At 52.5% G+C, this 23862-nt stretch overlaps 2 protein-coding genes across 4 annotated transcripts; one reads left to right on the top strand and one right to left on the bottom strand.

Annotated features, from left to right (window-relative positions):
- Positions 1 to 2414: 2414 nt before the first annotated feature.
- MLF2 (myeloid leukemia factor 2) lies at positions 2415 to 9749 on the top strand. 2 transcript variants are annotated; one of them, XM_051631592.1, is made up of 9 exons: positions 2415 to 2506; positions 2722 to 2794; positions 5097 to 5223; positions 5574 to 5609; positions 7167 to 7220; positions 7643 to 7768; positions 8107 to 8266; positions 8359 to 8594; positions 9151 to 9749. In XM_051631592.1, exons 2-8 carry the CDS (start codon positions 2745 to 2747, stop codon positions 8529 to 8531), a joined length of 726 nt encoding a protein of 241 aa, XP_051487552.1. In that variant the 5' UTR covers positions 2415 to 2506; positions 2722 to 2744; the 3' UTR covers positions 8532 to 8594; positions 9151 to 9749. The 2 variants fall into 2 exon arrangements, with proteins under 2 accessions (XP_051487552.1, XP_051487562.1); XM_051631602.1 differs by lacking the exon at positions 2722 to 2794 and having other exon boundaries at positions 2422 to 2506.
- Positions 9750 to 19701: 9952 nt separating this feature from the next.
- COPS7A (COP9 signalosome subunit 7A) lies at positions 19702 to 23447 on the bottom strand. Of its 2 annotated transcripts, XM_051631542.1 has the most exons (7): positions 23183 to 23446; positions 23040 to 23115; positions 22423 to 22511; positions 22144 to 22346; positions 21562 to 21667; positions 20908 to 21059; positions 19702 to 20318 (listed from the first exon to the last, which is right to left on the bottom strand). In XM_051631542.1, the coding sequence occupies exons 1-7, from the start codon at positions 23342 to 23344 to the stop codon at positions 20279 to 20281; spliced, it is 828 nt and encodes a 275-aa protein (XP_051487502.1). In that variant the 5' UTR covers positions 23345 to 23446; the 3' UTR covers positions 19702 to 20278. The 2 variants fall into 2 exon arrangements, with proteins under 2 accessions (XP_051487502.1, XP_051487492.1); XM_051631532.1 differs by lacking the exon at positions 20908 to 21059 and having other exon boundaries at positions 23183 to 23447.
- Positions 23448 to 23862: the final 415 nt, after the last annotated feature.

The following is a 23862-nucleotide window of genomic DNA, read 5'->3' as shown; positions in this document are numbered from 1 at the left end:
CCCAGCTCAGCACAGATGGAGGTCATGGACCTCCCCGCCTGACAGACGCATTCTTAACACCATCAAAACATTCAGAAAGGAATCACTGCTGCACCACAGGAGCTGCAGCCACCACGCACTGGCTCCAGCATCCCAAATACGAGTTGTCATGTTTGAGGAGCGAGTCAGTGCTGTCCTTCACTCCGGGTGCACTGCATCTGAGGTCAGAGTTAGTTGTTGGGTGGGGATTGCGTAAGAGGGACGGATGCAAGGAACCAATGAGGTAGCTCTGACTTCAGAGAACGAGGATTTCTTTGTCTTACAGGCGTCCAGCGGGGCCCTGGAACGTTTGGACGCATGAATAAGCTGTTTCTGTCTTTCTAGCCAAGGCGAAGGGTCCCTGGAAGCAGCAGGTATCCAGGCACAACGTTTCAGCACGCCGTTTGTTTACCTTTGCCATGTGACACTCAGATTTGCTTGGGAAATGCGTCCTCTGTGGCTGCCCCTCGGGCCGGCCGTGCTGCTGGGGGCCGCGGGGCGCTGGCGGGCAGCAGGCAGCAGCAGGCAGGAGGTGGAGCGAAGGGCAGCCGCTCCATTCATTCCGCTTCCAGCTTGCCCTTCCCTCGCCTCCTCCTGGCTGCCTGCTGAGCTCCTGCTTCCTCCCCTCCCCCCATCCTCCACCACCTCAGCATAACCTGGGCAGTCTGAAAAATGAAAACAAGGAAGAGGAGAAAAGGAGACGCACAGTTAAAGCAGAAGCAGCCTAAAGAGGAGAGCAAGGTGGGAGTCTCGCTTTTCATTCACACCCCCACGTGCTTTGTTATTCCAACCCTAATATCCAGGCAGTGCACGTTAGACATCCTGTGGTGAGGGCTGTAAAGAAACCTCTCCTACAAACAGTGCAGTAACATGGCTGCTGCATTCCTCGTAACTGCGGGCTTGTCCAGCTTCCAGGAAGAGGCTGGGCTGCCAATTCCTCCTGCCAGGGTTTCACCCGGCAGCATTTGCCACCAGCACGGTGCTTTGTAAGCTGGATTCCCTCAGGATTGGCTGGACTGGTAACACCACGGGTCATGTCATCTTTGGTAACATAGGTTCCTTTGGGTCGCAGGCCGTTCGCACAGCATTTAGGGACAGAAAAAGGATCTGCAAAGCAATCTTTGTTCTAAGCTACGTTCTATTCCTTCCCTGAGCTGGGGACAGGAGCATGTTTCAGCAGCTCACCTGTGAGCAGCCTCCCCAAGGACCACTGCCCAGAGGTCTCTGCTTAGCCCATGCCCATAGGATTGGTCTCCACCTCACAATCCTGCACCACTCTCCACAACTTCCATGCTGTGAACATTAGTTTCAGCCTCTGAAGAATGCACCCACATAGACGCAATGGGGGACATCTGAAGAGCCTCCTGCATACGTACAGGCATGAGCCTCCAGTGAGAGATCTTCTGTCCTTTCTGGGCACCAAGCAGCTTTGAGAACCTGCTGTAGCAAGAAGTATTACCAAATTCCCTATGGATTCCACCACATAAAGCATGCTACTGGGTGATTTTCCTCTGTCAGACTACCAAAACCCAAGGAGACGGCTCCTGCCGCAAGGCAGGGGCTCCATTTCTCAGCCACACCACTGAAGAAGCCCACCCTGGCGGCGAGCTAGAATGAGTCAGTCTGCACCTTCTAATCCAGTGGGGCTGGCGGTAGCCGAGGGCAACCAGCGTTCCCCAGGGCTGGTGAAACCCCACCGATTTCTGCGGTGGAGCCTCCCAGCCACCGCCGTGGGTGCAGGCGCCGAGTCCCCGCGCTCCACCTGTTGCTGCTGGTGGCTCTCCTGGGCAGTGCCAAGCCCACAGCCTTCTCACAGAGCAACCTCCCGCTCCGTGCCAGGCAGCGCCCCGGCGGGCGCAGGCTGCCCGCGCTGCCAGCACACGCCGGGGCACACCGGCGCTGCACAGGAGGCCTCTGGCAGAGACCTGCTGCCCCGGCACCGCCGGGGTCATCGCTGCGGCCAGCTGCCAGGTGGCAACCCCCGTCTCCTCGGCGGCGGCCCGCGGCTGCGGAGCGTGGCCGGGACGCCCGTCACGGTGCTCCCAGCTCGTTCCCATCCAGCGGGCACTCGCCAGGCCCGCCAGCCGCCGCTCCTCTTCCCGCAGCGGGAGGCGAGCAACACCCCGCTCGGTCTCGGCTTTGGGCTCGCCAGCCAGCCGCAGCTCGCTCCCGGGCCCGCCTGCTCCGGGCAGCCCCCGCCGCGCCGCTGCCCAGCGGACGGTGAGGCGAGCTGAGGTGCGCACCGCGCCCGGCCTCGCCCCCCTCGGCCCGGGGAAGCCCTCCTCGGCGGGCACCGGTGCGGGGCGCCGGGAGGGGTGCGGGGCGCCGGGCTCCCTGCCGACCCTCCCCCGCCGCCCGCCGGCGCATGCGCGGGGCGCGGCGCGGGGGCGGGCGCGGTGCCGGGCCGCGATGGGAGCGGAGGCGTGAGGCGCGTCCTGCCGCCGCGGGAGGGGAAGGGCCGCGCCCGCCGCTTCGCACCCACCGGCAGGCAAGGGGAGGGGGCGCGGGGCCGGGCGCGGGGCTAGGGCGGGCTCGGGCGGAGCGCGGCCCTCGGCGGGCGGGCGGGCGGGCTGGGGGCGGTGCGGGAGGCTGCGGGGCGGGGCGGGGCGGGGCGGGGCGGGGCGGGGGGGCCGGTTCCGCCGCTCGGCCTTCCTCCCCGCCCTGCGGCCGGGCTGCGCTCACCCGCTCCGCTCCCCTCCGCAGAGGCCACCCCGCCCGAGGGCAGCATGTTCCGGCTGATGAGGGATGGCGAGCCGGAGGACCCCATGTTCGCCATGTGAGTGCGGGCGGGGGGCTCTGCGGCAGCGGGCGGCCCGGTGCGGGGCTGGGCGCTGCGGGCGGGTGAGCGCTGCCCCCGCGCCTGGGCGGGCGGGCGGGCGGGGAGGGCCGCGGGATCCTCTCGGCCGGAGAAGACCCTTTCGTCAGGTCCAGGGGAGATAAGCGCAGCGCAGCAGCTTGGCTGGAGGACAACACAACCAGTTTTCCCTTCGGGGGCTGCGCAGGGAATAACCTGGTTCGCGCTGGTCTGATTTCTCTAGTAGGGCATCGGCTCGGAGGAAAGCTTAATTAAGTAAAGTAGGCCAAAAGGCGCTGCAGCCGAGAAGGAGAGAGCTAGAATGCCTCCTCTTTTTCTTTGTGCAAGGTTCTATGTTGGGGTTGTTTCTTTTTTTTTCTTATGCAAAGTGGGACTTCAGTTTAGACAGATAATATCTGCTGTTCTGTCCGGTGTTTTGTTTTTTTTTGCTGTTCTGCACAGGAAGTCATTAACGGAGCTAGAGAGGACTGCTAAAGGAGTTGTCAACCTGTGAGGAACCCAGTAAAGAGGAGACAGCAAGTGGTTTTGAAATACAGGTCTTGAAATCTAACAAAGGTCCCAAGATCTTTTCCGGGGGTTCCTCTTACTGAATGTCACTGCTCCTGTCCGCAGAAATGGGATGCTATTGATAAATTTTGGCAGTGAAACTAAGTTGGCAGTCCTTGCCCAAGCAGATAAGGAATAGAGTGCAGTACTGTAAGAATTTGATTATGTTAAGCATGGCACCACTGGAAACGTGGTGGAATGAGTTTGTGTAGAAGAATAAAGTCCGGTTTCTGCTTACACAAATTTTAATAAGCAATAATTTTATCAGCTGTAAACAAATTAGCAGAAGAGAGCCCTTGGATGTCTCAGTTAGTCAGAGAATGACTGTGTTCTCACAGATGTGGCAGGTATGAGTCTAGCTTTTATTATGCCAAGCATTTCCAGGAGAGACAGAAAAGTACTGGTTTGTAGCAGGTACTTCTGTGATCTCAGGTGTATTATATGTGGTTGAGGTTATTCACGCTCAGGAAGGGTAAGTGCAGACTGTAAGACGTGCAGGGAAATGCTGTGGTATTTCCCAGACTTTTTCCACTGTGGTCACTGCCTTCTGTCACCCTCCCTATTCTCCTTTTTCTCTCCTTGCTCCTTCAGCATGTGTGAATGCATGTAGCCCTCAAAAGTGGAGGCTGCAAAGGAAGGAATGGAAGGAAAACCAGTTAGGGACCCGAGTTACTGTTCCCTTTCCCTCTCAAACCTGCAAAAGCTGCCTGCAGTCTAAGTCTCTTGGCTGGGGTACCCATAATATTATAGGAAAACAGCAGATGAAGATCACTTGGGGTGGAGGGATGTCATGCAGTGTCAGGCCATACAGTGTGTTCTGGAGATTTCAGTCTTGCATTTGAGTGTGTTTTGGGTGCACGTATATGAAGGGATGAGAGGAGAGAGTCTAGGAAGACATTAAGCATAGTTTTATCTTTGCAGCTGGAAGGGTCTTTGTGAACCTCCCTGCAAAATCAAAGGCTGCTCTTCTGGAGGGGTTTGATTGTTTTGACATGAAGTGTTTTGATGGCACAAAAGGAGAGGAGTATGGAATTATGGTGGTACCCAAACTGCAGATCTGAAAAGTGGGTTTCATCTATTAGAGCAGTGTGGTTCTGGAATGGCCATGGTCGTGCTTGGCCCTGAAGTATTAGTGGGAGCAGAATGCCAAACGGCTTTGGAGCAGACATCAGTTAGTGCCTTAGAGGGATTCTGTGGCCTTCAGGTACCTGAAGGAGCCAACAGGAAAGCTAGGGAGAGACTTTTTACAAAGGCAGGTAGCAACAGGACAAGGGGTAATGGCTTTAAACTGGAAAAGGGGAGAGTTAGGTTAGACATTAGGAGGAAATTCTTCACTATGAGGGTGGCGAGACACTGGCACAGGTTGCCCAGGGAAGCTGTGGATGCCCCATCCCTGCAAGTGTTCAAGTCCAGGCTGGATGGGGCTCTGAGCAACCTGTTCTAGTGGGAGGTGTCCCTGCCCATGGGAGGGAGTTTGGAACTAGATGATCTTTAAGCTCCTTTCCAACCCAACCCATTCTATGAAATAAGATGGGTTTCAGAGGTCCCTTCCAGGGATCACCATAAGCAACACTGAGTTCTTGGGATTCTGGATTTTCAGCCTTGAAAGGCACGTACAGTTACGTAAGAGAAACCGGAACTCATAATCTGTGGATTATGCAGGGCTTTTTCTTCTCCCGCCCTTTCTTCACCACTGACCTCTCCACCTTTCCAAAAGGGACCCTTTTGCCATCCACCGGCAGCACATGAACCGCATGCTTTCTGGAAGCTTTGGCTTTGGCCCCCTCCTTGGGATCACTGATGGGACTGCACCTGGGGCTCGCCAGCCCGGCCGGAGGATGCAGGTAAAACAGGCACTGAGGGCAGGGGAGGGTACCTTTCATTTTTCTTTACTCCATGTGCATTCATACATTGAATGTGTTGCAGGCTGAATGGGAGGATGGGAAGAAATATGTGTTCTTTCTCAAGGACATAAATCAGGTGTAACTGGGAGAAATTTAGGAGCATCACCTGCCTGGTCTGTTAGGGGTGGTGCAGTTTGAACCACCGTGAGTCTGTGGGGTGTTTTCTTGACCTGTTTGCTGGGCCTGAGTATTCCCAGTTCTTTTTCCAAGAAGGAGGGTGTTCTGAGAAGGATCTAGTGATTTGCTGTTGCAAGGTCATTCTCGGTTCTGTTTTTCTCTTGTCGTGGCAGGCAGGAGCTGTTTCACCCTTTGGGATGCTTGGCATGGTAAGTTCTCTATTTTTCTGGGTTACATTAGAGCCTTTCCAAATAGTGACTTCATACTGAGATTCATCAGTGCTGTGTACAACTGGTGCTAAAATGTAGCCATCTGTGACCAAGACCATCTATCCAAAGGGTAGTGAGGGTGGGAAGATGTGCAGAGACCAGAGTGAGCTCTAGATTTATAGTAAAGAGAATACTGAAGAGGGTATTGAACTGAAACTGGAGGCAGCTGGTTTCTCTTGGACCTCTCTCATTGAGTTGCTACGTGACTTCAGGCGTTTCCCTTCAGTCCCCTCTAATGTTTTAATCTAATCTTGGAGCTGTTTTAGAGATGAGATTGTCCCTCTGTTTCTGTGGTGAGATTGTATTTGCACCTTGACCAGAGAAGAGCCCAAAAGCTGTTCTAGCACAATATTTCATAGGAATTGGGACAGTTAATATCAGGGAAGAGCAGGTAGTCTTATAATAACCTCATATGTCTGAAAATAAGCTGTGGATCTGTTTGGAGGGAATGGAAGAACTGTGACAATACAGGGAAAAGACTTGGCCATCATTAGGCAGAGGTGATGACTGAACCCCCTTTGCCAGTGGTGGCAAATGGAAAAGCCAAAGGAATACTTCAGGACTGGAATGAGAATGACTGTGTCTATATGAGAACACCATGCTTGGAGCATCCTGATCTCCCTCAGCTACCAAAATAATACAGTGGAAGTGGTTATTCCAGATCCAGCAGCTTCACAGAATCACACAGAATCACAGAATGTCAGGGGTTGGAAGGGGCCTTGAGAGATCATCTAGTCCAGCCCCCCTGCCAAAGCAGGATCAGCTGCCTTGCTCTGCGGGGTTGCCTCAGTGAAAGAGATGGAATGTCCCAGAATTGTTGTTGCTCAGAGAAAGATTAATAAGAATACAAACAGATAGACTTCAAAGGATAATAACACTGTGTGTGAGTACTGCTCTGCTGGAAATGAGAACAAGAGGCTACTTGAGAAAACAAAGAAATCAGCAAGTTTTAACTGACATAGTAATTTTGTTTACTTATTGCACAATTAACCTGCGAGACCTGCTGGCCCAGTGTATTACTGCAGCCTTTAGGTTTACAAGATTAAAAAGTCAGATGTTTAAAATAAGAGAACTTGTCATTATGTTAGAAGAAATACAATCAGTGGAAGCTTCCTTGTGGTTTAAATTAAGAGTTGACAGTGGTGAGGTACAAGCATCCTTGAGGATCACTGTCATATGGTTAAGATCACCCTTAAGTGTATACCTGAGTTTTCTTCTCTTAGCTTTGCCAGGTGCCTGGAGTCACAAACCCCAGTGCATGAGGAGTCAGACCCAAACAAAAATAAAAGCCTTTGCTGTATCCAGAGATCTGGACAGCCAGAAAACTTGGGCAGTGCAGCCTGAAAGAATGGAGAGAATAACAACCCCAAATCCTGCTTTTTTCTGCACTACTGAAATAAAGGGAAAAGAGCTCTTCTTAGGCAGCAGGTAGCTTGTTGTTCTTTCCTCCTGTGTCTTTGCAAACTGACTATTGTGTTCTCTTTTTGTTTTTATCAGGCAGGTGGCTTTATAGATATGTTTGGGATGATGAACGACATGATTGGAAACATGGTAAGAACCCTCCATAAGCCACTCTGCACAGAGAGGAGTACTGAGGATGTTCCTGCCATCCCCTCTGATGTTTCTCATCTTATTGTGCTTCTTTGGTTTGGGCTGTGCTCAAGCTACCAAGGTGGCAGAAGCTGTAAGGTTTGCTTGCTGACCAGGAGGGAGTGATACAGATCTTGTTCCTGAGGTCTACCTGCTGAGTGCAGGGAGGAGACATGGGTGAGAAAGGAAGTATGGGGCTAGACTTGTTCAGCAAGAAACAGGAAATCAATTTAACAGGAAGATGTATTCTCCAGAAAGATGGGCCCATGGGGATTGTGTTCTTCCTGTTCTGATTTCTTCCTCCTTTGTTGCAGAGAGAGAAAATTAACTGCCATCTCTTCTTCCTTCTTGTTCCTTATGCCACTGCCCATTTTGTCTTGCAGGAGCATATGACAAGCGGTGCTAACTGCCAGACATTTACCTCCTCTACTGTCATCTCCTATTCCAACCTGGGTGATGGGCCCAAAGTCTACCAAGAGACCTCAGAGATGCGTTCAGCACCTGGCGGGGTAAGGAGGAGGTTGCACTGTGCCTTTCTGGCAGGGGGCTGCTGGTTTTGCCATGGGTGGATAGGCTTCGTTTGGTGGCTCAGTGCTAGCTACCCACAGCACTCCTGCTTCCCAGTCGGTTGCCATTCAAGGAGCACCTTGTGACTCACAGGACCATTCTGAGGGAGGGGATGGGAAGCGCTGGCCGGGGGGGTCCCATTTTCCCGCTTCATTATGTTGCCTCCGACATCCTGGGAGCGGTGGCAGCGCAACGTGACTGAAATGACAAGAGCCAGCCTTATGGGGCTGGGAAAACCAGGTAAAACATTGACCCTACATGGGAATCCCTTCCCCCCCAGATCCGTGAGACTCGACGGACCGTGAGGGACTCAGACAGCGGCTTGGAACAGATGTCGATCGGACACCACATCAGGGAGCGGGCCCACATCATGCAGCGCTCCAGGAACCACCGCACGGGTGACCAGGAGGAGAGGCAGGACTACATCAACATGGACGAAAGTGAGTACTGCCTGTGGCTTCCTCCCGGCAAACCCCGCTGCTGCTTCCCCACCTCCTGAGCTTGTTCCTCCCTCCCTCCCACCCTCCCGCAGGCGACGCAGCCGCCTTCGACGACGAGTGGCGGCGAGAGACGTCCCGCTTCCGGCCGCAGCGGGGGCTGGATTACCGGCGTCACGAGGGCGGCCGCCGGGCCGAGGGGACTCGTCTTGCCATCCAGGGCCCTGAGGATTCTCCCTCCAGACAGTCCCGTCGGTATGACTGGTGAACCCAGAGCAGACCGTGTGGGGGGGTGCAGCGTGGCCACCCCCAGATCTTCCTAGACACTCTTGTAAGTCTTCACGAGTCGGGTTTGTTGTTTTTTTTTTCCCTCGTCTCTCGCTGCACGATTGCCTCTTAGCTGTGTGATGGTTTTGTTGTCGTTGCCCCAGCCTGACGTTATTTTGAACTGTTGGGTGGAAATGGGTGTTCCCGCTTCATCCAGAGAGCAGGGGAAGATGTGAGTTTTGGGGAAGCGCTGCTCTGAATGGGAAGGTGGAAGCTGTCTAAGTTAGCTGTGTCCTCAGCAAAGAAGCGTAGCGTCAGCCTTAACTGATGGCTGGAATGGCGTGAAATGATGTAGGATCACAATCTGTAGAGTGTTTATGCTGTCACTGTGTAGAACTTGAAGACTATTTGCTGCCAGTCCAGTTTGAAATACAAGTAAGTGCTGGTGTCTGCTCTCCTGTGCTTTGAGTAGGGTTCCCTACAGTGTGATCTAGTGCTTGAGAAGGGACTTTTTTTCCCTTTTTTTTGATGTGAGGTTTAAACATGTCTTTATCTGTCTACTGTGCTTCTTTCTAGTTACCACTTACTCTTTTTATATTCTCCATTTCCCTTCCTCCCAGGTACAGACAGTGAAACTCTTGAAGCCCCTTCAAAGCACCACTTGGACCCTCCTGAAATTTAGTATTAACATCCCTTCCACTTAAGAATTGAAACAAAGCAACTAATCTTCTGCATTGCTCTTTTTTGCCCCGTTTGGGTGCTGCAGTGGGGTCTGGGGAATCTCACTGGTGTGCAAGGAACACATTAATTGCCCATTCCCTTCCTGCTCTCCCTTCGTTCTGTTCTTTCTGCCAGTAGCGGTGGGCATGAGGAGCTGCCACCTTGCCTCTTCCATCCTTTCCACTCTTTCTATGCTGGGTTGGGCTGGTTCTGAGGTTTGTGTTCAGTCCCCTGTGAAAGAAATATGAGGGGATTCTGCTAGAACCCTGTGTTGGTCCCCTCACCAGGACAGAGGCTTTTATTCCCCTCCTGCTCCTTTGTGCAGCTGTGGAGAAGCAGAAGGATGTGTGCGTTAGAGAAGGGAGGAGCAGAACAAGAGCTGGATCAGCCTGTGGCCCTCCCCCCAACCCTTCTTCAATCATCTCCTCCCCCACTTTTTTAATTTGTGAAACTTGTAACTAGATGTTTACTGAATAAAAAAAAGAAACTGTAAGGAAAACGGTTGGATCAGTCTTTACCTTCAGCTGACCTAATTGTGCCTGCTGTGGAATCAAGTAACCTCTTTCATATCCTCAGGGAATTACTGACTGAGGATAGTCTTGGTGTTTTAATTCTGAAGCTCTATTTTATGATGTAAAATAGCCTTACAGCCTCCCCATATGGTTATGAAGTGAGATAATACTCAGTGTGGAAATGGTGAATGAAGACCCAAGAACTCACTATTTGCAGAAGTAGCCTTTAATTGCTGTAGTTTTGCTGCGCACTCACTGTGACTTTTAGTTGGTCTTTCTTGCTGCCTGGTCCCCCTGTGCAGCCCTGAATTGAGCCTCTGAGGTTCCTGCAGGGCCAGGGAATATTCCCCATGTTTTCTCCTTGTTACTCTGCAACTGGGGCCTATGTTGTTACAAACGACCTTCTTTTAACTTCTTCAGTAGCAAGTGAAACTTGAAATGCTTTAGGAATACAGGACTAGGGAAGATCTCCCGGGTTCATTTGAAACAGGGCAGGGAACAGATGCATGACTTGCACTGGGAAGTGTTGTGCTGGGATCTCGCTGTGTGTCCCTGTGTTGTACATCTGGGCACTAACACAGGGACAGACGCCTTGCAGAGGACTGGCTGTCTTGCCCTGAAGACAGGATGCAGAATCCAGCCCCTTCAAGCTTAAGGCAGAGTTTGCACAGGTTCCACTCTTCCAGAAAGTGCAGGATGGAGCCTTAGCTGATGGCAGGCTCTGTCCCCTCTTCCTAGCAAATCCCAGTAGGCATCCTGGCCTTCAGGTGATGGCTCAGCAAGGCCTTCACATCTGGGTGCAGTTGGGGAGGTCTCCAGCATCCAGGAGAGTGAAGGGAGTGGGCAGTGAAGTGCTGGAAGGGTATAAGGCAGGGACTCCTTGGGGGTGGACTGAGTTTCTGGCGATGGCATAGTCAAGGCAGGCCCTGAAGAGAGCAAAACCAAAGGAGGAGCTACACAGAAAAATGCAGGGCTTGGGAGAGGTTTCATGGTGGATGTGCTGGTTTGGGCTGGGATAGAGTTAATTTTTTCCATACTAGCTAGTATGGGGTGATGTTTTGGATTTGGGCTGAAAACAGTGTTGATAACACAGGGATGTGTTAGTTACTGCTGAGCAGTTCTCACACAGAGCCAAGGCCTTTTCTGCTCCTCATAACATCCCGCCAGCGAGGGGGCAGGGGGTGCACAGGGAGCTGGGAGGGGACACAGCCCAACTAACCAAGGGAATATTCCAGACAGTGTGACATCATGCTCAGCAGATAAAGCTGGGGGAGGAAGAAGGAGGGGAGGACGTTTGGAGTTGATGGCTTTTGCCTTCTCAAGTAGCCATTATGTGTGATGGACCCCTGCTTTTCTGGAGAAGGCTGAACACCTGCCTGCCTGTGGGAAGTAGTGAATTAATTCCTTTTGGTATGCTTGTGTGAATCTGTCTTTATTTCAACCCATGGGTTTTCTCACTTTCACCCTTCTGATTCTGCCCACCATCCTACCAAGGAGAGAGCAGTCAGGTCGGGCTCCCTGGTGCTTTAGTTGCCAGCTGGGGTTAAACCATGACAATGGACAAGTTGGGTTTGCTAGACTTCAAGAGAAGGAGCTGGACCAACAACAGCCCTCAACTCAGTGGTAGTCTCGAGCTGGTGCAAGATGTGGGACCTTGTGTTTTGATCCAGTGAAGAACCAACCAAGCTCAGAAAGGTGCTTGCAGCATCTAGACAGTGGTGGTGACCAGCCACAAAGTCCTGGCTGTTCTTTGAGACAGTGACTGAGAAAGAGCAGGGAGATGGGCATGATGATTGGCCAAGAAAGCCAATGGCATCCTGGCTTGTATTAGAAATAGTGTGGCCAGCAGCAGCAGAGAGGTGATTGTCTCCCTGTGCTCAGCACTGGTGAGGCCACACCTGGAGTGTTGTGTCCAGTTTTGGGCACCTCAATTCCAGAGAGATCTCGAGGTGCTGGAGCGAGTACAGAGGAGGGCAACGAAGCTGGTGAAGGGCCAGAGTTGAGCGGTTGGTGCTGGTCTCTCCTCACAGGTAACTAGTGACAGAACAAGAGGGAATGGCTTCAAGCTGCAACAGGGCAGGTTTAGACTGGACATTAGGAAGAATTCTTTCACAGAAAGAGTGGTTGGACACTGGAACAGGCTGCCCAGGGGTGGACTCACCATCCCTGGATGTGTTTAAGGGTCGTTTGGATGTGGTGTTGGTGGAGATAGTTTAGGGGAGAACTTGGCAGAGTAGGGATGATGGTTGGACTTGATGATCCCAAGGGGCTTTTCCAGCCTTAATGGTTCTATGATTCTATGATAGTGCTGGGGATTAACTTCAACCTTTAAGATGTGAGGACCCATTCCTCTTTGGGCATGGAATTCCTCTTCTTGATCTAATCCCTAATCTTTTTATCTGGATTTAGCCTCTGTTGGGTGCTGCCCTGCTTATGGATCTGCGACCCTCATATGCTCTTGCACTCTATGGCAGGGGGTGTGATGTACCCAGTTGCTTGAACCTTGCTAACTGCTGTGTAGTTGTTTCCAAGATCTTGGCCTTCTCAGGAAGAAGTGACAAGACTCTGGTGGTCTAGGGAAATGGAGAAGAGGTTCAGTTAGAGGAGAACCTTGAGCTAAGGCTGGGAAGCAAAGAGAGAAGCCCAGGAGAGAGTTTTAGAGATCCCAAACCCAAAAACAAGTACAGAGAGTGTATTGGGAGGATCTCCCCTTCACTAGTCCTGAGGCTGACACGGTTCATTACCCTCTGAATTCAGAGAGCAGGAGGCTTTTTCCCAGAGAAGGGAACCTCCCTGGACTCCTGCAGGCCCGGGGAGGCCACGCTTCACCTGCATCTCACGGTTCTGCTGAAGAAGCCACCTCAGCTGCTCCAGGCTGGCAGCGATCCAGGCACAGCAGCACTTTTTGGTCTGTGGCTTGAAGGACTCTCAAGAAGAGAGAATGTGAGGGCAAAGAGAAGGAGATCCCCAGTGGGGTTCAGATTCACTACCACTGGTGCCTTACGCTGTGTGAGCGCGGGTTGTCCTCGGGGCTCTCCGTTTCACCAGTACCCTGGCTTGGTGAAGATTCTCTTACTGATTGCTGACATAGGTGGGTCATCCAAAGGAAGAGCACGCAGAGAATTGCACGGAGGCAATAAAAAGGTATGTGTGCAGAAGCAATTATTTACTCTCCTTCCTTGGTCTTTAGACAAGCTGTGAGAAGCTCTTACGTCGCAGTCAGACAACCCACTCCTATTACCCCACCCTGGCTTCTGCACTTAGACCACCCTGACAGCTGGTTCATTTTTTTCCCCATTAGTTACAGTTTCAACTGAAATGGCTTCCTGTTAAAAGGGATGTGTCAGTTTTTATCATGTTCTCCATGTCAGTTTCCCGAGGTTGTTCCCATCCACCAGCTGTCATATTTCTTGATTAAATCATGGGTTGGGTTAACAAAGGCACTACAGCAACCTGAAGTTAAAGGTTACAGCAGCACAAGGTGTCTTACTCAGCCACGCCAGACTATGCTCTGGTTTCAAATAAGCCATTATTAAAACAACAAGAGAGCTGATGCTATAAATTCTAGATCACTGATAGATTTCAAGTAATGAGGAGAAAAAATAAACCCCAGAATATGGAATTATTTCTAGTAGGATGCTGTTTGGAAACTAATGCTCATTATTAACTTGATTAATGATCTGAAAGATGATATTAAACCAGTGCTGATGAAGCTTTCAGAGGACCCAAAGAACAATGAAGGTGATAAATGATGGGAAAAGATGAGAGATGCAGAGCAGCCAGTAACTATTGGTGTGGTGTTTATTTATAAACAGTCAGTGGTTTTGGCTGCAGAAAGACATTCATCCAGGAACATAAATGTAGTCTGTGCTCTTTCAGGATGGATGGAGGACTGTTTCTGGAAGTGCTGAAGAGACACCAAAAAGAGTTAGGGGGTTGGGAGATAACCAAGCAAAGGAATGGTGCGTGCATGGTTCCTGAGCTGTGAGGGGGGGTTGCACTGAGAAGCGTTTGCCTTGGTTCTCCAATCAGGGAGGTCAAGTTTCTCCCTTATGTCGAAACAGTGAACACGTTGTGTGAAACCCAGCCACGACACTAAAAAGGACTCAAGGAAGGAGCAACAAAGGACATGGAGCTCCTGGAGAGACCAGAGGAGGGCCACCAAGATGATCAGAGAGCTGCAGCACCTCTCCTGTGAAGACAGGCTGAGAGAGTTGGGGCTGTTCAGCCTGGAGAAGACTCTGAAAATACCTCACAGCAGCCTTCCAGTACCTGAAGGGGCTACAGGAAAGCTGGGGAGGGGCTTTTTACAAGGGCTTGTAGTGAGAGAACAAGGGGTAATGGATTAAAACTGGAAGAGGGGAGATCTAGGTAAGACATTAGGAAGAAATTATTTGGTGTGAGGGTGGTGAGATACCAGAACAGATTGCCCAAAAAAATGGTAGAAGCCCCATCCCTGGCAGTGTTCAAGGCCAGCTTGGATGGGGCTTTGACCTGGTCTAGTGGGAGGTGTTCCTGCCCATGCAGGGGCATTGTATCTAGATGATCTTTAAGGTCCCTTCCAACCCAGACTGTTCTGTGGGTCTATGATGATTCTATGACCTGGAGCCTGAAACCCTGACTGGCACCACAAGATCTGATGAACAGATCTCATTCCACTCGTGCACGGTTGGTGTTACCTGTAGGGGGCTGAGCCTTCTGACAGCAGAGGGCTCTTAAACCTCGCAGGAAACCTGCAGCAACCTAGTGATGAAGCTGGTGATGAGCTGCACGCCTTCACCTGCCAGCCTGAGCATCAGCACCTGCCTGGGTGTTCCAGCTCTCCCCAAACCTAGATGGGCTGTCTCAGAGAGCAGTTGGAGAGCAGGCACAGGAAGCTCTTAGCCACTTGAGAAGCCAAGCAACGTGATTGTAACTGTCCCTTCAGGCTCTAAAACCCATGAACCAGAGAGGAAAGAAGGTGGGGGACTTCAACACATAGGATCACAGAGCAAGATGCAGGAAGCTTGAGTTCTCTCTGTGGGCACAATGGTTTGTTTGGGAAGCAAAAGTGCACTTCCATGGAGCAAGAGTGTAAAATGCCACAGGCAAATGCCACTCCATGGCACCAATTCCAGTGCTGTAGAACAACAGGATTTAGAACAGACCTCCATAGAGGGTCTAGGGTAAAACCACTTGTTTGATTTTGCAACATTTCTCTACTTTCCAAAACGCTCTTTCAAAAATGACTTTTATTTTATTTTTCAGCTCTGTTTTAAATGTAACTGTTTTCCCCCTGGGGATTTTCCTTTTTAAAGACAGCACTTCAAAAAAATGTCCCCATGGGGAAATTTCACTTTGGTTATTATTACTGCCATTATCTCCTCACATCTGGCTGGTTTGGCTGGCTGGGTTTATAAATCCTGAGGGCACTTAATACAAACTTGGAGGGGAGGGAAAGGAGATAAAAGGAAGGGGAATAGAACTACCCATCTCCAACTGCTGGTGCTGTAATGATCAGAGAGCAGTTGGATGTAGAGAGACCAGCCTCATTATATCCATCCCTTACTAATAAAAGAAAAGGAGAACAAAGAATGCAAAAAATAAATAGATGAGTCAATAAATAAAACCCAAGCACATTGTTAAATTGGATGAGGTTATCAGACAGGAGGGTGTAGGTAGCCTTAAAGGTGTCTGGAACAGCAGAGACTAAAGTGAGTAGCACAAAGTGAAAGGGAAGAGGAACATAGGACCTAAAGATCAAGACTTTCTTAGCTGTAAACTGGAGCCTCCTTGATTCCAAACAGCAGCAAAGAAGAAAGACGGAGGATGACCAGCCATGCCATAGCTGTCAGCACCTACTGAGGCATAAAGGAGAAGACAGAGGCCATCTGGGAGGTGTTTCTAGTAGCTATAGATAGTGTTGCTGTGCAAGATGCTGATAAGACTTCACCTGTGGAAGAGCACTGTGCTCATTTTTGGCCAAAAAAGCTGAAGCTGAAGTGAGAGGAAGCTTGTAGGATCACCGTGTGTGAGGGGGCTGGTTGGTTAGCTAAGTGAAGTCTGTACTCGAAGGAAATAAACACCAGGGAGGAAGAACAGCTTCAGCTAAAGCTGCACTGGCACAGGCATGAGAGAATATAAACTAGCTGTGCAGCCATTTAAGCTGGAAATGAGCAAAACTTTCTAACTACTACACCAGGCAATTTCTGGAGCAGCCAGCCAAGGGGACTGGTGGGGACAATGAAAGTAACCAGTTTTTTGGTTGGCACTTGAGAAGCTTTCCTAAGGGATGATGAGACAGTTCAGGTAAGAGGCTGCATCTGGTCACCTGGAAACTCCTGCTCACTTCTGCTCCCTCCAAACAGATCGTTCACCTTCCCACATTCCGAAGCCAGTGCTCAATGCTTCAGAGGCAGATGCAGGGAATACGACAGGAGGCAGGGCAAAGTCTCCCCAGAAATATTTCCTCTTGATCTGAAGAGGCTGGGACTTCGTGTGTGCCTTGGAGCAGGAGAGCTTAGAGTTGCTTTTAATGCATGCATAGGTGCTGCAGGAATCCTGGCAGTTCTTCATAGGGTACAAGGGTCACAGCTCTTGAATCCAGCTGACATTTTGGTACGTACTAAATTCATCACCACGTGAATGCAATTGCACAAAGAATTTTGTTGCAAACGAGCTCCTTTCCCTGACAGTGGCAGAGCCTGCCACCAGCAGAGGAGGCAGAGAGAATCCATCCCATTTCCCCCACTGCATCAGTGGGAATGCTCCTGGAAAACTGGAGCAGCCCTGAAGAGAAACACCAAGAGGTGGGTGGCTGAGGAACCAGTAGAGAAAGCAGGTTGGGGTTGTTTTTTTTTTTTCTGAATATTACAGCTAAGCAGTGCCTAGTACTGGGAAAAAGGATGAAGAGAGAAGAGCCCTGTGGGTGCAAACCCACACAGAGACCCATGGAGAGGATGGCAGAGAGGAGGGGGTCACAGAAGGAAAACGAGCAGCTATTCCAGGGTGTAAAAAGGAGACAAGAAGGATGTCAGGGATCTGAGAGCTGCATGGCCGTTAAGCACCAAGAACACTGCTACCTCCACAGGTCATCCTGCACAAACCTCTGGAGGATGGGGAGAACCTTGGACAAATCCTGCAGGCCCAGCTGTTACACATCTTCCCTACTCACCAGGCACAGCCAGGCAGCACGGCAGGTGCTGGGTTTCTGGCGCCATGATGTCTAACCCTCCCACCACCACCTTCAAGAAGGGGAGGAGCAAGATCTCCAGAAGAAACTGTGCCCCCAGTAGTGCAATAAGGAATAGCACTGTTAACCCCAATTCCTACTAAGAATCCATGGTTACCTTTTGGCACAGGGTGGCTGGCAGAAGTCAGACACAAACACCAGAGCCATTCAGGTCTTGTTCCACCTCCTCCCTCTTCTGAATCCAGATGTGAAAGCTGCACAGGTAACACCCAACCAAGGGTTGCAATGAGTCACTGTGCAAGAGATCTGCTCCTCAAGCTGGGACTAACCCTTCTCCTTACCCTCTCTCCTACCACCCCCTTTGCCAGGGTTGAGGGTGTCCAGGTATTTCTGTTCTGCTCTACTCCAGGCATCTGAGTCTTTTCTTCAGGAAAAAATAGGGTTAAAACACAAAGACATTTAAAATTAAAATGAAAACTTAGAATAATGCTCAGTACTTATCTCACTCTTGCCATCTTCAAAGTGATTTATAAATGTTAACTAATTAATTAATCTTCATATCCTCCCTGACTGAAATTCAGAGCCATGGCTGACGTGAGCAGGGAAATACAAAGTGTGGGATTTCAGGTGAAGGGCAAAGGGAAACCTGTGCTCCCTCCTGCTATTTGCCACCCACCAAGGCCATTTGCAACAGTAATTCCATTCTGCACTGCACACCTCTCATTTATTTTTCAGTCATATCAAAGGTCTGAAGTAATTTCATCTGCTACCTTCTGCTTCCTTTTTCTAAATGGGGGTCTTGAAAGGTGTAAACCAACTGGGAGGCTTGCAGAGCTGTGCAGGTGCCCTTTGCTCCGGTACGTTTCATCCCAAAAGCTGCTGAATTCCACAGCACAACCAGCACAGAGCTCTTGGTGTTGGCTCAAGGATGCTTCCAGTTCCACTCCCAGGATCTGCAGCCTGGATTTGAACTGTGGATTCAGGATGTTTAGAAAGACCCTGTGTGCCTAGCAGCGTGGTTAAAGAGAGCAAAGCCCAAACGGTCAGAGAGGAGCCAAGACGCTTGGGACAAAGAGCTGTTACAGCTGCTTAAGCAGCAGCAGGACTCTCTGGGGCATAAACATATTCCTCCATTATTGGTAAGTTCAGCTCTCCTGGGAGGTGACACTGCCCCAGCCCCTTCCAGCCACCATTCCAGCCCAGCTCCATGTGTTAGAACACGTGCTTTGCCTGGCTGCTTGGCTCCATCCCAACCCCATCCTCCTCTCTCCTTCCAGCTCCCGGTTGGGCTTTGCGAGTGGCTCCTCTTTCCCAGGGCAGGAGGTGCCAGACGTTTGGCAGGTGCTCAGGTCTCCCCAGGTACCACCTCCTCTGCTGGCACTTGGGTCCTAGACCAGCCCTTTCCAGGGAGTTGGAGAATGTGATGCACGTGGACACCCTTCTCCTCACAGACGAGACAAATGAAGGTGACGTGATGCACAGGGAGGAAGGCTCAAGGTGATTTAAGACAAAAGCTGGAAGTTGTGACAACTCCTCCTGCAACTCCTGGAGAACAGGACTCATCAGGTAGACTCCCAACTCCTGCAAATGAACCAGACCTCTCTGGGTGGGCTGGGCCAGCCTGGGCTGCCCCCTCAGGCTCTCCTGCAGCCACATCTACAGCTCTTGTCTGGAAAACTTGGGGCCAGGTGACTGCAGCTACGGTGCTCGATGCCTCAGGGGACAGAACAAGGGAAAGGTGTGGGGCTGCCCTAGCTCTTGGAGGCCTCAGCCAGTGACAAGTTACCCTGGGACAGCTTGGTTCATCCCTGGAACAGGAGTCTGGAATGAGCAAAGCAGCCGATACTGCACAAACCAGCATTTTGTGGTGTTTGAGGAGATGCCACACCTTGCACCACTAACAAACACCAAGCAGGGTCTCACCTCCTCTCTCCTTCACCAGGCTTGCTCCCACCCACACTGCCTCAGCTCCAGCTCTCCCTTCTCTGCACGAGGAGCTGACCCCAAAGAAAACTCACCCAGACCAGGGAACTGAGGAAGTCTCCATGTAGACAAAGATCAGGGCTTTCCCTTGCTGGGTGACTTTTCTGGTGGTTTGCTCGTGCATAGACACTCAGGGTCAGGCAGTAACATCTTAGCACTGGCACAAGGAAAGAGAAGGATTCAGGGCTGGGAGTCAGAGTGTCAATTCCCATTTCCAACTGCAGTGGAACACGCACATCCCTCTGACTGGGCTCTGAGCCAGCCTCACGGATGCATCCTCTGAAGACTGATGGATTTTTCTGGACATCTCACAGGAGGCAATCTCATCAAAAAGGTGTTTTTTGACCAGATTCCAACATCACCCAAGAATGGCACAAGCAGCATCTCTACCATGAAAACTCACCCAGACCCCAACTCTGTTACCTTCATGTCAGACGAGTCCCCACATCCCTTCCCATTTTGTCCAGGGTCACTGGACATGTAATACAGATACTTTCTTCTCAATCTCTGCACCCACCTCTGGAAAGCACCTCTTTTGAGCATTCCAGAGGCAAATCAAGCACACAAGAACTCTTTAAATGAGATTTATTATTTGTTCCTGCTTTATGGACTGTCATCCCAGCTCTACTGTGCTGCTGTGACACCGTCCTTTGGAAAAGGAGGCAAATATTTTGAGGATATAATTCCACCCAGCAATGGGATAGAGGCTCTCGAGTGTCAGAACTTCTTTGGGAACATCCAGAATCAGTATACAAGCCAAAGAGACACCATCATGGGAGCACGAGTTTGTATAGGTATGTCCATAGATCTGTATTTTTTTATTGTTTTATATATATTTATAATATATTTATATATCTTTAAAAGAATCCCTTCAAAAACTACCCTCCCACCTAGCAAAACAAAGATGAAACAATCCAAGATGGCAGCTGCATCCCGGAGCAAAGTACCCCAGGGTCTCAGAGAGCCAAAATGATTGCTGAGCACCAGCACATTCTTTTCCAAGCTCCTGTGATGCCCTCCAGGTGCCAAGGTGACCAACACAGTTTTACGGCTCTTTTAAATTGACTTGTCAAGAGACAGGGAGAGAGAAAGAGAGGAGCACATGGCCATGGGGGCTGGAGGGGGAGGGGAAAGAGCAAGGCATACAACTGGAAGCTTAGAGTGTGAAATGCTGTCACAAAGAGGGGGGAGGCACTGCCTGGAAAGTTGGTAAAGACAGGAAAGAGCACAAACATGCAGGTGAATGAGTTGGCAAGATGGATCTTGGAGAAGAGCTCAGAAGCATCACACTTGGGACCCTGGCTACCCCTCCATCCCCCAGATTTCTTCCTCTCACCCTCCCAATTGTGAAGGGAGATCCAACTAATTTGATTTGGACCAGATCTTCGCACTGCCCCGGAGCCTGTGGAGACAGAATAAACATCAGCAACGAGGGGTAATGGATTAAAACTGGAGGAGGGAAGATGTAGGTTAGGCATTAGGAAGAAATTCTGTAGTGTGGGGGTGGTGAGACACTGGCACAGGTTGCCCAGGGAAGCTGTGGAAGCCCCATCCCTGGAAGTGTTCAAGGCCAGGTTGGATGGGGCTCTGAGCAGCCTGGTCTAGTGGGAGGTGTCCCTGCCCATGCAGGGGGGTTGGTACTAGGTGATCTTTAAGGTTCCTTCCAACCCAAGCCATTCTGTGATTAGATGAGTTCAGAGTGGACACTAAGACTCATCCCTGACTTCCTTATCTAAATGCACACAAAGAGCAACTGACATTCTTTGCAAGAGCAGAACACAAGGAAGGCTTATGAACTCTGCTGCAGTTCAAGAGTCGCAGAGATCTTCCCCCAAACTAGCAGGAGATAAGCTCAGCTGGGACTACATCCCCAACCATCCCCTGTCCTGAGAGCAGATGCCAGCAGCACTTCACTGCTCTGAAACAGGCCACCCCTCAGTTCACCTGCTGAACACACACTGTGGCTCTTGTCATTCCCCCCCACTCCTCACCCTTTGGCTTTGGAAGTTTTCTTGCTGGCCTGGCGCTGGTTGGTGCCAGGGGCTGGCTCCCTAAGCTCTGTTAGGTGCTGTTCTGGGTCCTGGGACGTGGCTGCTGCAGCAGCTGCTGTTGTCACTTTAATGGTCTTCTTCAGGTTTGCTACCTGCAGTAGCACAAAAGCAAGAACCAAGGAATTTCCCATGGGTTTCAGCTGCTTTTGGTTCTTCTTAGCTTGTTTATAGTTTTGTTGTTGTTGTTTTTTAAAGCAAGCCTTGGATTTAGGAGCTGTAAGCTCAGGTCAAACAAAAGAAGGACCAGTTGTCCAGACATCTGCAATGCAGAGGACTGTCAGGCTGCTGTGGGAGTCTTCTTCAGGTACAACCCCCTAGGGGGTCTGGCCTATGGAAAAGGTAATGATGAACACCTCCAAGTCCCATCCCTGGAGGTGTTCAAGGGCAGGTTGGATGGGGCTCTGAGCAACCTGGTCTAGTGGGAGGTGTCCCTGCCCATGCAGGGGGGTTGGATCCAGATGATCTTTAAGCTCCCTTCCAAGCCAAATCTCTCTATGATTCTATGATTATAGCTTACTTGAGGGCTGCAACCATCACCAGGTTCTAGTCATTTTAGGTGAGGGGCACTGGCTGCTTCCCCTTCCTGCCACTCACCTCGCTCTCAATCTGCTGCTTCAGAGCCAGCTGCTGCTCTTTGTGCTGGTTGGCCCGGCTGACCTGTTCCTCAATGCCCGACAGGACCACCTCACAGCCCTGGCACCTGGAGAGAAGAAGCAGGACTGAACAGACCACCAGGTGATTGGAAGGCACGTGAAAGATGACAGATTTCAAAAACAGACCATGAGATGATGGCTACAGCCAGCAGGGAAAACACAGGAGCAGCAGGCCAACGTAGTGACATTACTACCTGGGAGGGGGATAATTAACATGTCGCGAGCTTAGGAACTACAGAAATAGATCCTCTGAAAGCCTCCTGCCAGCAGCCAGAAGTGTGCAAAGGTGGCCGTGATCCCTCCAGCAATAAACAGGGGAGTTTGGAAAGTTATTTTTGGAAAATCACTTTCCCCTGAAGCGTGGGACAGGGGGATTGAGGAGGCCACCTCCCGACACCGCTCCCCAGCGGCGACGCAGAGGAGCCACCAGCCACTTCTGCAACCTTGTGGGGTTTGTTTTGGTTTTTTTGGGGGGGGACGGGGGGGTGTGTCAGCAGCCGGGGGGGGGGGGCTCCCTCCTCACCACTCCTGCAGCGTGCGGGTGATGGTGCTGAGCTCCTCCCTGCGGATGTCCCTGCCAATGCTGTAGTCCACCTCCAGGCGCTGGTTGCGCTGGTCCAGGCTGCCGCGCAGCACGTCCGCGTACACGGCCTCGATCACCAGGTCCTCCAGCTGCCGCACGTTCTTCAGCTGCAGCTGCTCCAGCAGCACCGAGTAGGGGATGCACTGCGGGCACAGGGCGGTCACTAGCAGCAGCTGTTCCGGCTGGCAGGGGAACCGAGGGGAAAACCAAGGCCCCTACCTTGATCTTGGCGGCCAGAGTGACGACCGACAGGTGCCTCAGCTTGTTCTTCTGAGCCTCTGTCAAGGGAGGCAGGTTTGCTGCTTCAGCTGTGGCCAGGGGAAAGAACACAGTGTAAGAACCGATGCCTCCTTTTCCACTCGCAAGCCCAGCACAGAAGCACTCACTGGTTGCCTAAACCCCCTGCACACCAACCCCCCAAGCGGTGCCTCCTCTTGCCAAGCCACCTCCAGTAGTTCTCTGCTCACAGGGCCTTTTGTGGGCAGCCTGTCCCCCCCTCAGCCTCCAGCCATCCCCTCTGGCTGTCTCATGCCTCATTAATTACGGGGGCCCGCACGTCCCAGTGGGCACCCAAGTCCTTCCCCTTGCCCCTCAAAGATCTCTCCGTCCAGATCTTCTCGGAAACCACCGACCCGGCTGGCAAATGGAAGCAGGGATTATCGTCACCTCCTCTAGCGCTCTTGCACCAGGCGGGCTGCAGCGGCAGCTCTTGCTGCCGAAGGGGGGTGGCCTGAATGAGGGGCTAGCACAGCTGGAAGGGGCTTCCGGCCGACCCCCTGCGCCCCGGGCCCAGCGGGAGGGGAAGGAAGGGGCCGCCGCGCCGTGCCCCGGCTCACCCAGGTAGTCCGCGTAGGTGCCGTAAGCGAAGATGGTGAGGAGGCGGAAGACGGGGGAGAACTCGCTGTCGGCCAGCTGCGGGGACACAGGGTCAGGGCCCGCCAGGCCTGCCAGCCGGGGCTGGGGCCGGGGCCGGTCTCACCTCCCGGACGGCGGGCATGTCCAGCAGCTCCCCGAAGACGTAGATGCCCGGGGCCTCCAGCACCTGGTGGATCAGGCTGGCGAGGGCGGCGCCGCGGGCCGCCTTGGCCAGCAGCAGGAACTGCTCCTGGCTCTGCCCCGTCACCTTCCCCTCGGCCGCCATCCCGCCGTCCCGGGGGGCCCGGGCCCCGCCGCGCCTCGCCCTCGCGCAGGCCCGCGCCTCGCTGGCACCGCCGCGGCAGCGCGGCCGCTTCCGGGTGCGGCGCTGCCCGCCTCCCGTTGGCCGAGCCGGCCGCACGTCCCGCCCCCTCCGCCTCCCCATTGGTCGGGCCCGCAGCCGAGCGACGCTGGGTGCCCTGCCGCTAGAGCGCCCCCTGCCGGCGGGGCGGGCCCCAGGCCGCCTTCCCGGGAGGGCCCCGGCGCCTCGGCCCGGCCCGGGAGCGGGCCCGGGGGGAGCGGGCCCCGGGGGGGAGCGGGCCCCGGGAGCGGGCCCCGGGGTGCCCGGCCCCCCCAGGCACCGCCTGCCGCAGCGGGCCGGCAGGGACAGGCGCCGGGAGCCCCCGCCGGGCACCCTGGCCCGGCAGGGGTCCCGCTCCCGGGCCTGGAGCGGCGGCTGGGCCCGCCCCGGCGGCCGGTGGGCCCCGGTTCGTCCCCGGCGCTGGTGACAGGCAGCGCCCGTCC

This window comes from Apus apus, chromosome 1 (assembly GCF_020740795.1).
Source record: "Apus apus isolate bApuApu2 chromosome 1, bApuApu2.pri.cur, whole genome shotgun sequence".
Classification (NCBI taxonomy): Eukaryota; Metazoa; Chordata; class Aves; order Apodiformes; family Apodidae; genus Apus; species Apus apus.
Note: the sequence above shows the minus strand (reverse complement) of the source record. Positions and strands in the feature narration are given on the sequence as shown.

Excerpts from the sequence above, each read along its gene's own strand:
- MLF2 (XM_051631592.1), top strand. The coding sequence starts at position 2,745 with ATGTTCCGGCTGATGAGGGATGGCGAGCCGGAGGACCCCATGTTCGCC. Across the intron at positions 5,610-7,166 it reads CCTTTGGGATGCTTGGCATG|GCAGGTGGCTTTATAGATAT; the intron begins GTAAGTTCTCTA and ends TGTTTTTATCAG. Across the intron at positions 7,769-8,106 it reads TGCGTTCAGCACCTGGCGGG|ATCCGTGAGACTCGACGGAC; the intron begins GTAAGGAGGAGG and ends CTTCCCCCCCAG.
- COPS7A (XM_051631532.1), bottom strand. The coding sequence starts at position 23,344 with ATGGCGGCCGAGGGGAAGGTGACGGGGCAGAGCCAGGAGCAGTTCCTG. Across the intron at positions 22,347-22,422 it reads CTCTGGCCGCCAAGATCAAG|TGCATCCCCTACTCGGTGCT; the intron begins GTAGGGGCCTTG and ends CTGTGCCCGCAG. Across the intron at positions 20,319-21,561 it reads AGCAGCAGATTGAGAGCGAG|GCTCCGGGGCAGTGCGAAGA; the intron begins GTGAGTGGCAGG and ends CTGTCTCCACAG.